The sequence below is a fragment of the Acanthaster planci genome, linkage group LG16 (genome assembly GCF_054643075.1).
Source record: "Acanthaster planci isolate LZ-2023a linkage group LG16, COTS_SCS, whole genome shotgun sequence".
NCBI lineage: Eukaryota > Metazoa > Echinodermata > Asteroidea > Valvatida > Acanthasteridae > Acanthaster > Acanthaster planci.
This window is the reverse complement of record NC_141792.1, coordinates 1,213,887-1,226,307: the sequence shown is the minus strand read 5'-3', so window position 1 is coordinate 1,226,307 and position 12,421 is coordinate 1,213,887. Positions and strand designations below refer to the sequence as shown.

Sequence of the window (12,421 nt, the reverse complement as noted above, 5' to 3'; positions counted from 1 at the left end):
GGTAATTCATGCACATGTAAATAGTAAACTTGGACGGACGGCTTTTTGTATATGTCCATTGTATACAAGGGTTTGCCCTTCAAGGAATGGACACAGTGTCAAGGCATCGTTACAGCATATTAAAGGCAGGCAGAGCAATACTCAGTAAATAATAACCACTTACTCTACTGCGAACAAATGATGTGTAAGAACTTTATGAGAAATTCACATGCGATGCCATGCAAGCAGATTTTCATCTAGGATTGAAATGTATCTTATCCAAGCAAGCTTAAAAGCTGAGCATTCGCTTTCGGCTACCGAAGTTTTCAATATGTTACCCCTTGGTGAAGTCTGAGGCTATATAAATGCCCAATAATCTGAAAAGAAGGTAACAGATTCATCAGTATGAGAGATTTACCGGCAGTTTGTAAATCTAATGCAAGTCAAAAACTTTGAAATGGGGTACTCAGGGCAGCCAGATAGCTTAATGAGACACCGCATGCAAATGTAATACACATGCAAAATATGAGACATCCACGGAAAATACAACATCAAAAAAGAATCACATTCAACTGTGCCTTTGCGAACACTTTGATACACACTGTGACGTAATGGGACTTGGATATTACAAAAAGCAAATGGATGCAGTGGGAAAACAACACAAAAAACACGGATGGAAAATTGAAACCATATATCCACCTGTCATTTTCTCGGTGTTTTGGGTCAAGCTCTTTCCTGTGTGTCAAACAAGGGACACAGAAAGCTATCAACAAACACTCCAAAATAAAAACATGACAAAAGTCAGGCATGCAACTTTGACTTTGACAAAAAATGACGAGATTCCAATCTTGACAAGACTTTGGTACAGCGTTTTTTCAATGTTCAATGGAATCAGTGTGAAGTGAAAAACGAGGAAATCAGCCGATCCGAGGAAAATTGCATGCCCGAAAAGTATTGATGACACAAATACACAAAATCAACCAAGGACCATAATAAGAGACAGGATACCAGGAACACAACTGAATAAACATGAGATGTGTGCATGATACCAGCTTCAACTTTTTCTTTGAAGTCAAGTCCCTCACAGGTCGATCGTGAGTAAGATCACAAAGTTGGGTGTCAAGTTGATTCATAAGTAACCAGATAAAAAAAGAAGATAGTTTGATAAAGAACTCCCCTGTCATCGACCATTTTGTCAGCTCTGGACCTGATGTATGACTGGCCAACTTGTGATAGCGGGATGGACATGTGAGGACTTGTTCACAACTCTGCCTGGTTCCTGGACTTATGTGCGTTCAAAACACTCATTGTGTCCCCATTTCCTGACTAGATTTGACACTTCACAATTTTCAAAACTTTTTCATCCAAAAAGACCAATAACAATTTACAGGTAAGGTCACTGTCAAAAATGAAATTTTGAACTAGATGTTAAGGAAAGCACTCATGGGAGTTTGGTCCTGCACTGTTAACCATGGCAGCCATCTTTGAAGGCCATTTATCATTTCAATGAATGAACAACAGGTATACTTTTGCCTATCCGTGTAGCACAAATGTACTGCCCCTCAACATGGTTGCTACTGTATGAGCCTGATTCACTGTGTACTGGGACAGGATTTTCACATTAACTGATTTGACACGGAAATCTGCCATTACCTCTCAGGATATATCTGTTTGATCAATCCTTCTTCAATGGGCCGGATGCGAATTTTCTCCACAAAGTACTGGCCATATTCGTCCTGGAAAGTGGCAAATAAATGGAAAAGATGAATGACAAATGTGGGTAGAAGATGACACAAACTGACGAGATCAGGCAATGGCTGGGCCAAGGGCCTGTCCATCTCACATAGATCTGGATCGCGATCAGTGATCCGTTATTAGTTCCCACCTAATGGATGGAGCCGCGTTGGGTACACGGATTGAGTGTGAAACAAACCCCCCCAGACAAGAAGGAATTTGTAGGGAGAGGAAGATTCAGTGACAGTTTAATGAACATTTGAGTCAGGACGCCAAACTCAGTGGCTTGGTTAAAGAGTTCAGTTAGCCCTTCCAAATTCTAACTGAAACAAAATTTATACAAAACAAAAAGGACCTGGTGGGATCTGGTCACAACTTGTTCCTTCTATTGTAAACTAAACTCCAATTACTGCAGAAATGGGTTTCAGTAGGATTCAGAGATATGAATTTTCCAAGATACTTTCTCTGCTTGTTAAGCAGCTTAAGTCTCAGATCGGCTCGACCTCTGACCTTGAGTAGGACCATCTCAGCATCCCGGAGCGGACATGGGGAATGGGTACACCACAGGCCCCACTCGGGCTTCCAGTAGAAGACCAGGTGCACCATGCCCAGCGTGAGGACGGTCAGGAAGGCCACCAGGACCCACTTGGGAATGCTGGACCGGTAGCCGTAGCATTCCTAGAGCAAGAAGACGAGTTGGGAAAAAAGGAATTTTAAATTTGGAGCCGGATACTATGTCAAAACAGATGCCTGCATTTCAAGTGAGGATGACTTTTAGGTTAGAAACCAAGGATGTTATGGTGTGCAGCTGATAGGGGTCAGCGAGAACCAGTAACAGTTTTAGATGTGGGAGAAAAATTCCCGGGGAATATTCTGGGCAAAACCCACGAAATCAAGTAGGGACTGAAAACTCAATCCACCTGTGAACTGCACTAAAACTCGAACCAAGGCCACAACCTATCAAATCAAATACACACTGTAGATGTACCAGTAGGTTTGTGTTTCATGATTATGATAGAACTTCCTGATCTGAGAATGCAGAAGCAACTTCAATGGGAGCGGCTGGAACACGGATGAACCAGAGCACAATTATTCACCAGCATGTACAAGAAGTGTACTTGTATAAGAAACCAAGAGCATTATCCTCAATACATGTACATGAAGCTCATTTTCCATCAGTATATATTCGAACATATTCATGACGGATTGCCAGACTCTCATTGGTGCATTCACGGACACGATGCCAGCCACTATTTCCGCTGTTTGCCAAGTGCAATTGTGATCGTTCATGCAAGGAGTAAATACTGTATGAATGCGTTTTTTAACCGTCGCCTGGTTTACCCGGCGACAGTGAAAAGCCCAGGCGCTGTAGCAGAAAATCCAGGAACTGTCGCCCAGGTGTACCGATACTGTGCACTCCCAGTGGAGTGTTTGTGTTTCCACCTTAGGAACAACATAAAAGTTCGTGGAAATAAATTCATGATGATGTTTTCATTTTCAGAGGTTATTAAATAAAATATCGGTAAGTATGAGGTACATGTAGAGTAAAACAAATGCATTTAGCGTTTACTTCGGTTGGACAGTCGGTATTGGGAGTTGGCAATCCGTGAGGGAGCTCCCAATACCGAGGGGAGCTAACATTGACTGTCCAACTTCAAATCATGTATACTACAGTATCATCAATCACTAGACAAGCCAGACAGTCCTCAAGTTGCTACAATGCACTATTGAGCTACCTGTACATGTTTGTGGTAAAATTTTGAAACAAAAACAACCATCTTACTCCCTACTGGTACACATACATGTACATCTGTGGACCTGACTATTTGAGAGCCGAATCTTCGTCCTGACAAGAATTTTCAGAATAAATCCCCACTCTACGTGTACATATGCATGTATGTACAACTGCATAGCTTCTTCCAAGACTCAGCTCTCGATACTTTGGACACATACATGTATTCAGATTTGGGCGGAGCCAGTGACCATGTTTAAGCGCAATGCACACGGTAAACAGCTAGGGAGAGGGTTGGCTGGACCGGTACAGACAAACAGACGCAATCATGTGAAAAACAAATTCACACAGAAATGTACTTGCGCATTCATAATCAAAACAGCAGGCATGTACACGTATAGATTTCTCCTCACCCTATATGCCCCTAGTCACAGACAATTCCCCATAAATTTTAACCTCGGGATGTTATTGCACTTTCAGGGGTGAGTTCCTTCATATAAAGAGGCGACGTGTATATTAGGAAACATGCACACAGGTGAAGGTGACTCCACTTGGAAAAAAAAGTCAGGCGAGGCATACACTACAGTACTACATTACGGTACATGTACATGCACCCTGTACATGTACATGTACGTATGGTCAGGTCAGTGACCTTCAAGTTCAGTGCAAGAAAGTGCATTTGTATAAGGAACTAATGTTGAAAGGCAGATTGAAACTGACACTTGAAAATAGTCAGTTGTATTTGCTGTGTGCTCTGTTTCAGTACTTAATTTGTTCAGTCCTGTAAAAACAGCATCAGTTTTACTCCGTTCCTTCACAGATATACATGTACGGTATTCGTTTTGTAATCTTCACACTGTTTTCTTTCCTTCACAACTGAAGCATACCCACCAAATGGAGGCCCTTCCTGATTAAAATAGGCTATTTTTAGCATCAATTTTGAAGTAATGTGAAACAGGAGGCAGGTGGATTTATCCCGAGGGTCATTTCTATATAATTTGGGGACAAATTTCCTAAAACGTGACATCGAAACATCACCGAAACTGACTTCATATTACATATACATGTATTTCTATTTCTTTTGAAGGTACATGTACATGTGCTGGTACATGTATGTAATTTGCATAACTTAAACTCTTGGAATTTAGAGAATGTGTTCTGAACTTCCAAAATCTCGTCAGATGTGACAGGACAGGAAAAAAATTGGACCCCACATTTACAGACTGACCCCTAACAATTTTCAATACTTAAACTTCTATGTACTGTACATTGCCCAGGTTTGGGGGGCTGGGGATAATGGAATGTTTTACCACAGTAAAGAAACGTTAACTCGATGCATGTTCAGTATATACCAGTATGCAGATGGGAATCATAAAGGCATAACCAAATAAAAGGTAACTATTGATTGTGTGACAGTGCCCAGACACGATGTGCCCTTTCCATGACTGATGTGTCTGGCTTCCTCCTTGGCTGTTGGTTCTTGCTGAACCATCTGTTGTCGTTTGTTGGTCAAGTTGGGACCAGATGCCGATATTTAAGTCCATAATGACGGTATCATTCTCGTTGTGTTGACAGAAGCTGGGTTGGTCTTCCACATCATTGTGTATGCAATCATGAAATAAAGTGGTTGTATAGGGCTGTGCCGAACATTCCATCGATTGTCGAATATTTGAATATTATTTTTCGAATTTGAATATTTGAAATTTGAATAGTTAAAGGCAAAATTCATGATAAGTAAGGGAAAATTTCTTTTGTTTTAAATGAGAAACATTGCACTGTGGAGGCTTGTTCCAAGCAGATTCAAATGAAAAACGTCAGAAATCTTACAACGGTTTAAAACTAAATTATTTATTATTTAAAAGGAAAAGAAGTATTGTTCATCTCTTAAATCTTGCTAAACCGTGGCTGGCGATACAAGTACTCCTAGATGTGAGAAGCTATTATATTGATTATAATGTACAATTGTGTTCGTTATTACAACTGATTTTGTATATGGTTTGTTCATCAACAATCTGCCGGTCGGTACCACCAAAAATTTGGATATTCGATCAAATTGAAGGTCGAATATTCGAATAGTGAACACGTAACTGGGCAAAACAGAGCAGTGACTCAGAAATAATTATACATACATGTGCATACATGTGTGTAGAAACTGCCAATATCTTATACACGTGTACTTTACATGTACAGTAGTACAGTGTTAACACAAACGCAGGCCTGGGGGATTTTGAAGGATTGGGGAAGGTGCGGGTTTATCAAATAGGCAATGGAATCCAAGTCAATTTTCATATACAAGTGCAGGTTATGGCCTTGTGTTTCCTGTAGTCCATTTTAATTTTTTATCTTTTTCTCCAGTAGCCTAGCCAAAGTTAGATTTCCGCTTGACTGAGAGCCCTACAGCTACCAGACAAGTGAGGGACATTGTGTGGAATACTGAGCCTTATACTGTGCATGGACATACATGTAAAATTGATTGGAATCATGTGAATGCGGCAACAGAGCACGGACATCTGTGTGGCATGAAGTGCAACTCTGTACACTGTGGATAGCTTTGGCCCTTTGCCTGAGAGAACCAGATGCAAGACAGCACAGCCAACACAAAAGTCTCCATGTTGTCATGCTGTATCTTAAATACATGTAGGCCCATGCTGGGAACTACATACATATGTACATTTGTATTTTGTCAATCGAATTTTTCCATGTTGGTGCAAGACAATGAAATCCTACGGAAGAAAAAGCTGAGGACTCATTGCCCATGTACATGATAATGACATGTACTTTAAACTTATCTCAAACAAGAGAACAGAGAGTACATTCCAACTGCTTGAATTCCAGTTATCAAATCCTAAATCACTGTAAAGATTACGTGTTATAAAAATTCCTTCCTATCAATAAAAAACTGCTTCTCTGGAGGTTTGGCTGACAGAGAATTCACCGTACAACAAAATATTTCAATATTCAACTACATTTAATCAATTATTTGATGTTGTACCTGACACAGGCAGTGTAGGAAATGAGTCAAGTATTACCTACGAGTATGACAAGCCAAAAGCATGAAATAAGTTTGACAGGTGCGTCACCGTTGCGTAAACGGATAGTCCAACTTTTGAATCTACAGTGTACCTGTACAGATATGAATGGTCCAGTTCAAAAATTGCTTGATGTCACTAGGTCTGATACCAAAGACTTGAATTGGTAAAATAAATATTCTGATCACGAAGCAAATATTGCCAAAAACCATGGACAAGGCAATAAACTCAACAACTCAGACGTGTTGGCTTGGAAACCGTACCATCACTTTTGGCTCAACTGATCAAGTGGAGCGGAACATTTGATGCCAGTGTCGTTTTGGGGGTTGGTCCTTTCCAGCACAGACTTTGGCCAACTCAATCCCCCACCACTACAAATTATGTGCACAAATATCGCACAGAAAACTGTTAAATACAATGCAAGGTCTTTATTTTCATCCATGTCTCAATCTAATGAACTGACCTACAAAAGGCCCCAAAGAGCTCGTAACAACTGATTGACACACATACCACTTCATCATTGCCCAAGCCAACTTGCATTGTGGACGATGCGCCACGAACGGTGGTTTGGGAGGCGGAGTTTCCTGTATTGGTAGGTGGGTCATCGGAGACCCCTGCGGTGTGGCTTCTGCTAGCTGCAATTCGGAAAAAAAAACACCCCGTCCAGTCAGTCTTCAGCATTAACCTACAAAAGCCCTGGAGTGCCATCCACGCTCTATTTTCAGAAGTGAAGTACATTTTTTTCAAAGTTTTTTGGTGATTTTGGCACATTGTACGCACTTTCAGCAAGGAATCTAATGCACATACTGTTAAAGACAGGTTTCTACTGGGGTTGTGCATAAATTTAACATACAGTTGGCACATGTTTGACGGTAGATCCCAAATGCCGGATACAACAAAATAAAAATTTGAAATTACTATAAGAATTTAAATGAACATAAACTTGGATGCACAAATCTAATGAAATTTACCAGACATCACTTTCAGTTAAGTTGTTATAATAATGGCTAATGTCTCAAGAAAAACAACAGGCTTAAATCACAAGAATAAAAGAAATTGACCATTTTGAAATATGAGAAATCAGGGGCCATCCATTAAAATATACTGTACATGAACGTGAGCACTTGGGCCTAGTAACACTAGCATGGAGGTAGGAAGAGAGCCTATGTACACATGTACATGATGTATGGTGTACGCCTACACAAAGGCTACAGTACCTACATTACCTAGGTCTACATGTACCTGTTTGGCTCATTGTAGATGTACAAACTCCACAACTCCGCTGCGGGCATGTTACATGTGCAACCAATTTTCGTAGAATACAACCATTACACTGAATCTGAGGTTACCATCACCGACTTGCTGCTATACATGCATTCATCAAGCTAGCTGGACCGCGGAATGATCAATGACTGATGAGCAACTTCCAAGGCTAGAGCCAGAGTGTCGAAACATCATTCACGGAGAAAAATCTCCCTGAGTGAGGCTGAAGTCGAAAGTCGAACTCGACCCAATCTGCACTGCAGTAACGTCACAAGCATAAGGAAGTGAGAGCTTCACGTCTCGATTCTGGCGACACGCGTGAATGACTTTTAAAGTAGTTTAGGTACTGAATTCTTCCGATTTCACATGAAACGAAAGTCAGGAAGACGTATGTACATGATGTAAAGTTGGGCCTCCTGTCACTTCATTAACTATGTTAACCTTTTCAATCAGCTGAGCTACTGCGCCGCGTCACGATAATGAATTTGGTTTGATCGATCAGCTTCGTCGTATACAACTTGCGTACTTTAAGCGCAAGAGAGGCTGCGTACAGCAACTAGACTTGTGCTCATCCTGCACCAGACTAACCACCAATTGGAAATACCGCCCTCTCTTGAATCCCCTTTTGCTCCCACCAACTTATGGTAAGGGTTTGGCAAGTTTTTACCTCATGATTACGAAGGAAACGAAGAGAATCCTGGAAAAAAAGCAATCTAAATCGAATGGTTCACCCTAGAGGTTAAAATGAATGTATCTGGTGATAGCTTAAAGAAATAAGCCGTCACAATTCAAATTTGGATATCAAATCTTTCACTGACGTAAACCTTTTCAGACTTACCATTGATTTGTTGAGAATAGGGAATTCAAAATATTTCAATACATCGTCAAGTTTATACAATAATGAAATCTTGGCAGATCATACTGTGCTCTTGAAATGTTGAGCATGTATTTTTTAGGTTTCGAATATTTTAATGGTGTGAAAACCTCTCAGGGGGAAATTTGTTAAACCTGTCGAAACCTCGAATTCATCGGTAGAAGATAATTGTTATGCGGAGGTAATCTACACAGCAGAGGGCGCCTAAAGATAACCCACAGAGATATAAAGAGATTCGCTCGGCGTCGGCGAGCGCCCAAACAGGGCGCTGGGAAGTGCTGATGGTTTTGCACTGTGATTGGCTACTTTGTACACGACCTCCGATCGCGAGGTTATCACTTCCTAGTGTTAGCGAAGCGTTATTTTTAAGTCTTTGCTTAGGCGATGGCAAAAAAGTTAACACAGGCCAAAGTGTCAGCTTATATGATTAAAACATGGCCTTGGTACAATCGTGGTAATTTATCTTTTACTAAGGATCACTGATCACGTGTCTTTTGGCGATATATTTCAAATCATTGATTATCTTGGTCAATTTGAATGAACGAATAAAGTGTAGTGAGAATATTTTCAGCAATGCGGAAGAAAAAGAAAACTATCGAATTGATAACTGCCGCATTGAGCTAGCTCGCGCACCTGGCAGAAATTTACCCACAATGCTCTGCGCGTCGTTGGCTGTGACCCCCTGTGACGTATTTCCTTCACTAAAATCTGTGCGAAGCCATCAGCCCTTCCCAGCGCCCTGGTGGGTGCGCCTTCGTATTTAGGCCAGAAATATGTCCGCCGAGCTCATAAATAAAAGTTATACACTCAAAATATTCTATATAAGAGGGTCCTGAGAGCCACTGAAGTGGGAAATTGAAGAAATATGGCACCGAACCTCTGGGCCGGACTCGGGGCTTCCCATTCTGAGAAATTTGGATGCAATCGGGTCCGAAAGTGGCACTATTCAAGCCATTTTGCAGAGGAATGCATTTTCAAAATGGCTACTTTCCCGGGCAGTAAAATTTCCTTCGTTTTAGGGGTGTCTGCTTTGGGTGAGAATTTCTCAAAAAGTTGGTCAACCCACTAAAAATTAAAAGGAAAATGAAGGAGGACATCTGGAACATCATTTTTCTGTGCAGCCTGAACACCTGTGAGAGTTGTGCTTTGGGTGAGAATTTCTCAAAAAGTTGGTCAACCCACTAAAAATTAAAAGGAAAATGAAGGAGGACATCTGGAACATCATTTTTCTGTGCAGCCTGAACACCTGTGAGAGTTGTGAGTATTTTTAAAATATTTGTGAAGTATGGGGATTTATCACTGCTGTCTATGGGAATTTATTTGTAGGGGTGCACCCTGTTCGGGCTGTTGGCGACGAGCGGGGTGGGGTACTTAAATGGTACTTCACAAGAATTTCGGGAAATCGATATTTCAAATTCACTCAAAAAGGAGGAAATTTCAAGTGCCATTCATGTGTCTCAAATTGAAGTGTTTTATTTAAGGGACATACGGTCGAAATTTCAACCCAGGAAACTGAATTTGGTTGAAATGGCAGTGATTTGAAATTTTTTCCGTGTTGTGTGGGAGTTTTGTACACGAGAACAAAGGAAATACCCCACAAGTATACATATGTACTGTATGTAGGTGTGCGTTTGTATACACATTCAAATCGTGGACCTACAACAATAGGGGACAATAGGGTGTACGGTTGCCGAAGAGTTCACGGTTGGAAAACGTGTACAAAACATATGGGAGGTCTTCCGAAAAAGTAAATGTATGAACAAAAGAGGAACAACAGGGAGTCCACGATTGAAGGCGTTTACGCACTCGTGTGTGTGTGTGTAGCTCCCAGCTTCACAGTTTGAACACAAGCTGTTCACAGCGTTTGCAACTACTGATGATGGGTGCGCATACTACACCTGGCAGTTTGTTGCCAACAAGTAACTATGGTGACACTCTTATCCCAACTCCCATCATCAGATGGGTCAGTTCTCAGGTCACGGCCGTAGCTGTGGCGTGATAAGGAGTCCTTGATTATGGATATTAAATTTTAAGCTCCATTTTATTGGTTCGTACTTGACAGTGCAGGGCCATCAAACGGAATGGCGCAATAAACATGAATTTTCTTACCGGATACGTGCACGAAGGACCAGCAAACTGTAACTTCCGAAGTAGTAGGCAAAGCCACAGTTGGGACGAGACCCAGGCCTTTTGAGAGAAAGAGGCCTTTCAGATGATAAGTTACGACTTGTTGTGGGGTACACCGAACGGCTTACAGTAATGCCACAAATGGAAGCACTTAAGTTGAAAACTACAGGGTTTGCAGTTGTGAACAAGCTTGCAGGATGCTTGAGGTCTGCGAATGATGTCAAACTAATGGCGACTATTACAAATGGTGCAATTTATCTCAATACATGCGGCTTGGAAAACTCGGCTGGTTTAATTCTGTAGGCCTGTAACTAGGGGGGGTGCAGGAGATGCGTCCGCACCCCCCCCCCCGCGACTAAAAACTTAAGGTCCGCTGTTGAAGCAAGAAAAGATCTTTAGCTTTTTGCCAAAAAAAAAGGCCGCGCAAAGCTTCGGTATTTTCGCCTCTGTCAATCCCCCCTTCGGGAGTGTACTTGTAACCCCCCTAAAACAATTGGTACGTCCTCATGAATCCTGCTGTTTTTCAAAATAAAAAAGCAAAATATCTATCCCTGGTCCGCCTTGTTGGATTTGCACCAAGAGTCCTAGTTACCGGCCTGTTCTGTGTGTCGTAAGTTTTACCCATAGACCTGAACAAAGTGACAGGCCTATGTTCGCGTCAACCCACGCAAGTTTTGACATAACGGCTAAAACCAGTGATAAAAACCCCCAGCCGTTTCCAGGCCACATTTTGAAGGGTATATTTGACCCTTGCGCACCATCTCTAATATTGTCCCAAAAAGGACCAGTACAAACGCTTGTTAGGTCACCGCGCTGGACGGCATTTTATTAGACGCCTATAAAAATGGTCAGGTATAAATACGCAGTTTTCATCAAATAAACGCAGCAAAAGAACGAACCATTTTTTCCTTCCGAGCCGCGGCATGTACTTAGCCCGTATCTGCATCATTTCTAATAATGGCCTCTATTGACACTTATGTGTGCTCGTCACCTCTAGAGCATAAACTAAGCTCCAAATAAACAATTCGCCGTTCGAGGTTCAATACCACTCGCTTACAAGACTAATGAGGTTTTTTTTTCCAAGTGCAAACAGACCCCGTACCCGCATATCTATTTTGATATCCAATTCATATAATCAATACCGCACATTGTCCTTGGCCCCATTTCTCTGTGCGCTGACGGGAAGCAACATGCCGAAACGCGTACCTGCGCACAATGAAGCGATCGTCCAGTTCGTTTCCGCACCTTGCCATTTATGACCGACAGAAAGCCATAAAGACCCCCGCTACGATAATAGTCTCACTTACCTAATGACCATGAACTCGGGAAGAGTTGAACCCGACGACTCTTTAGAAAAAAATCTCTTTTACGCATTACACTCCGTTTCAATTAGCTTTTTAAAGTTACCACTGCACTGGGATTAATGTTTCTCAGAACCTAACTTTACTTCCATATGTTAATAGCCATTGAAATAATGTTATAGATCATTAATCAGATATTTTTTTGGCAATATAGTAGTACTTTCTGTGATCGAAATATAACTTAACTATCCTTTATGCATCATCTGGTTCCGTCGTATGATGTATGTTAGGATTTGCATATATTAATCTGTTTATTATTGCAATTTTCAGTGTGGTACGCCTTTTCCTTAGTCGACAAACTGCTGCGGGAAAACTTGATAGT

The 12,421-nt window shown here is 41.4% G+C and overlaps 1 protein-coding gene across 4 annotated transcripts in view; it reads right to left on the bottom strand.

Moving 5' to 3' along the window:
• The window catches only part of LOC110976475 (polyamine-transporting ATPase 13A3-like), a 29,467-nt gene extending 21,214 nt beyond the window's left edge, over window positions 1-8,253 (bottom strand). For 2 of the 4 annotated variants that reach the window (XR_015427966.1, XM_022229750.2), the window contains exons 1-6: window positions 7,717-8,253; window positions 6,985-7,109; window positions 2,224-2,391; window positions 1,633-1,715; window positions 679-714; window positions 318-356 (exon numbers count right to left, since the gene is read on the bottom strand). Coding sequence is in view for 3 of the 4 variants with exons in the window: in XM_022229750.2 (XP_022085442.2) it covers window positions 318-356; window positions 679-714; window positions 1,633-1,715; window positions 2,224-2,391; window positions 6,985-7,109; window positions 7,717-7,729 (464 nt within the window). In the remaining variant the exon portion in view is untranslated. The remainder of the gene's footprint in view (window positions 1-317; window positions 357-678; window positions 715-1,632; window positions 1,716-2,223; window positions 2,392-6,984; window positions 7,110-7,716) is intronic. The other 2 variants (XM_022229751.2, XM_022229752.2) reach the window with 2 other exon arrangements.
• Between the last annotated feature and the right edge of the window lie 4,168 nt (window positions 8,254-12,421).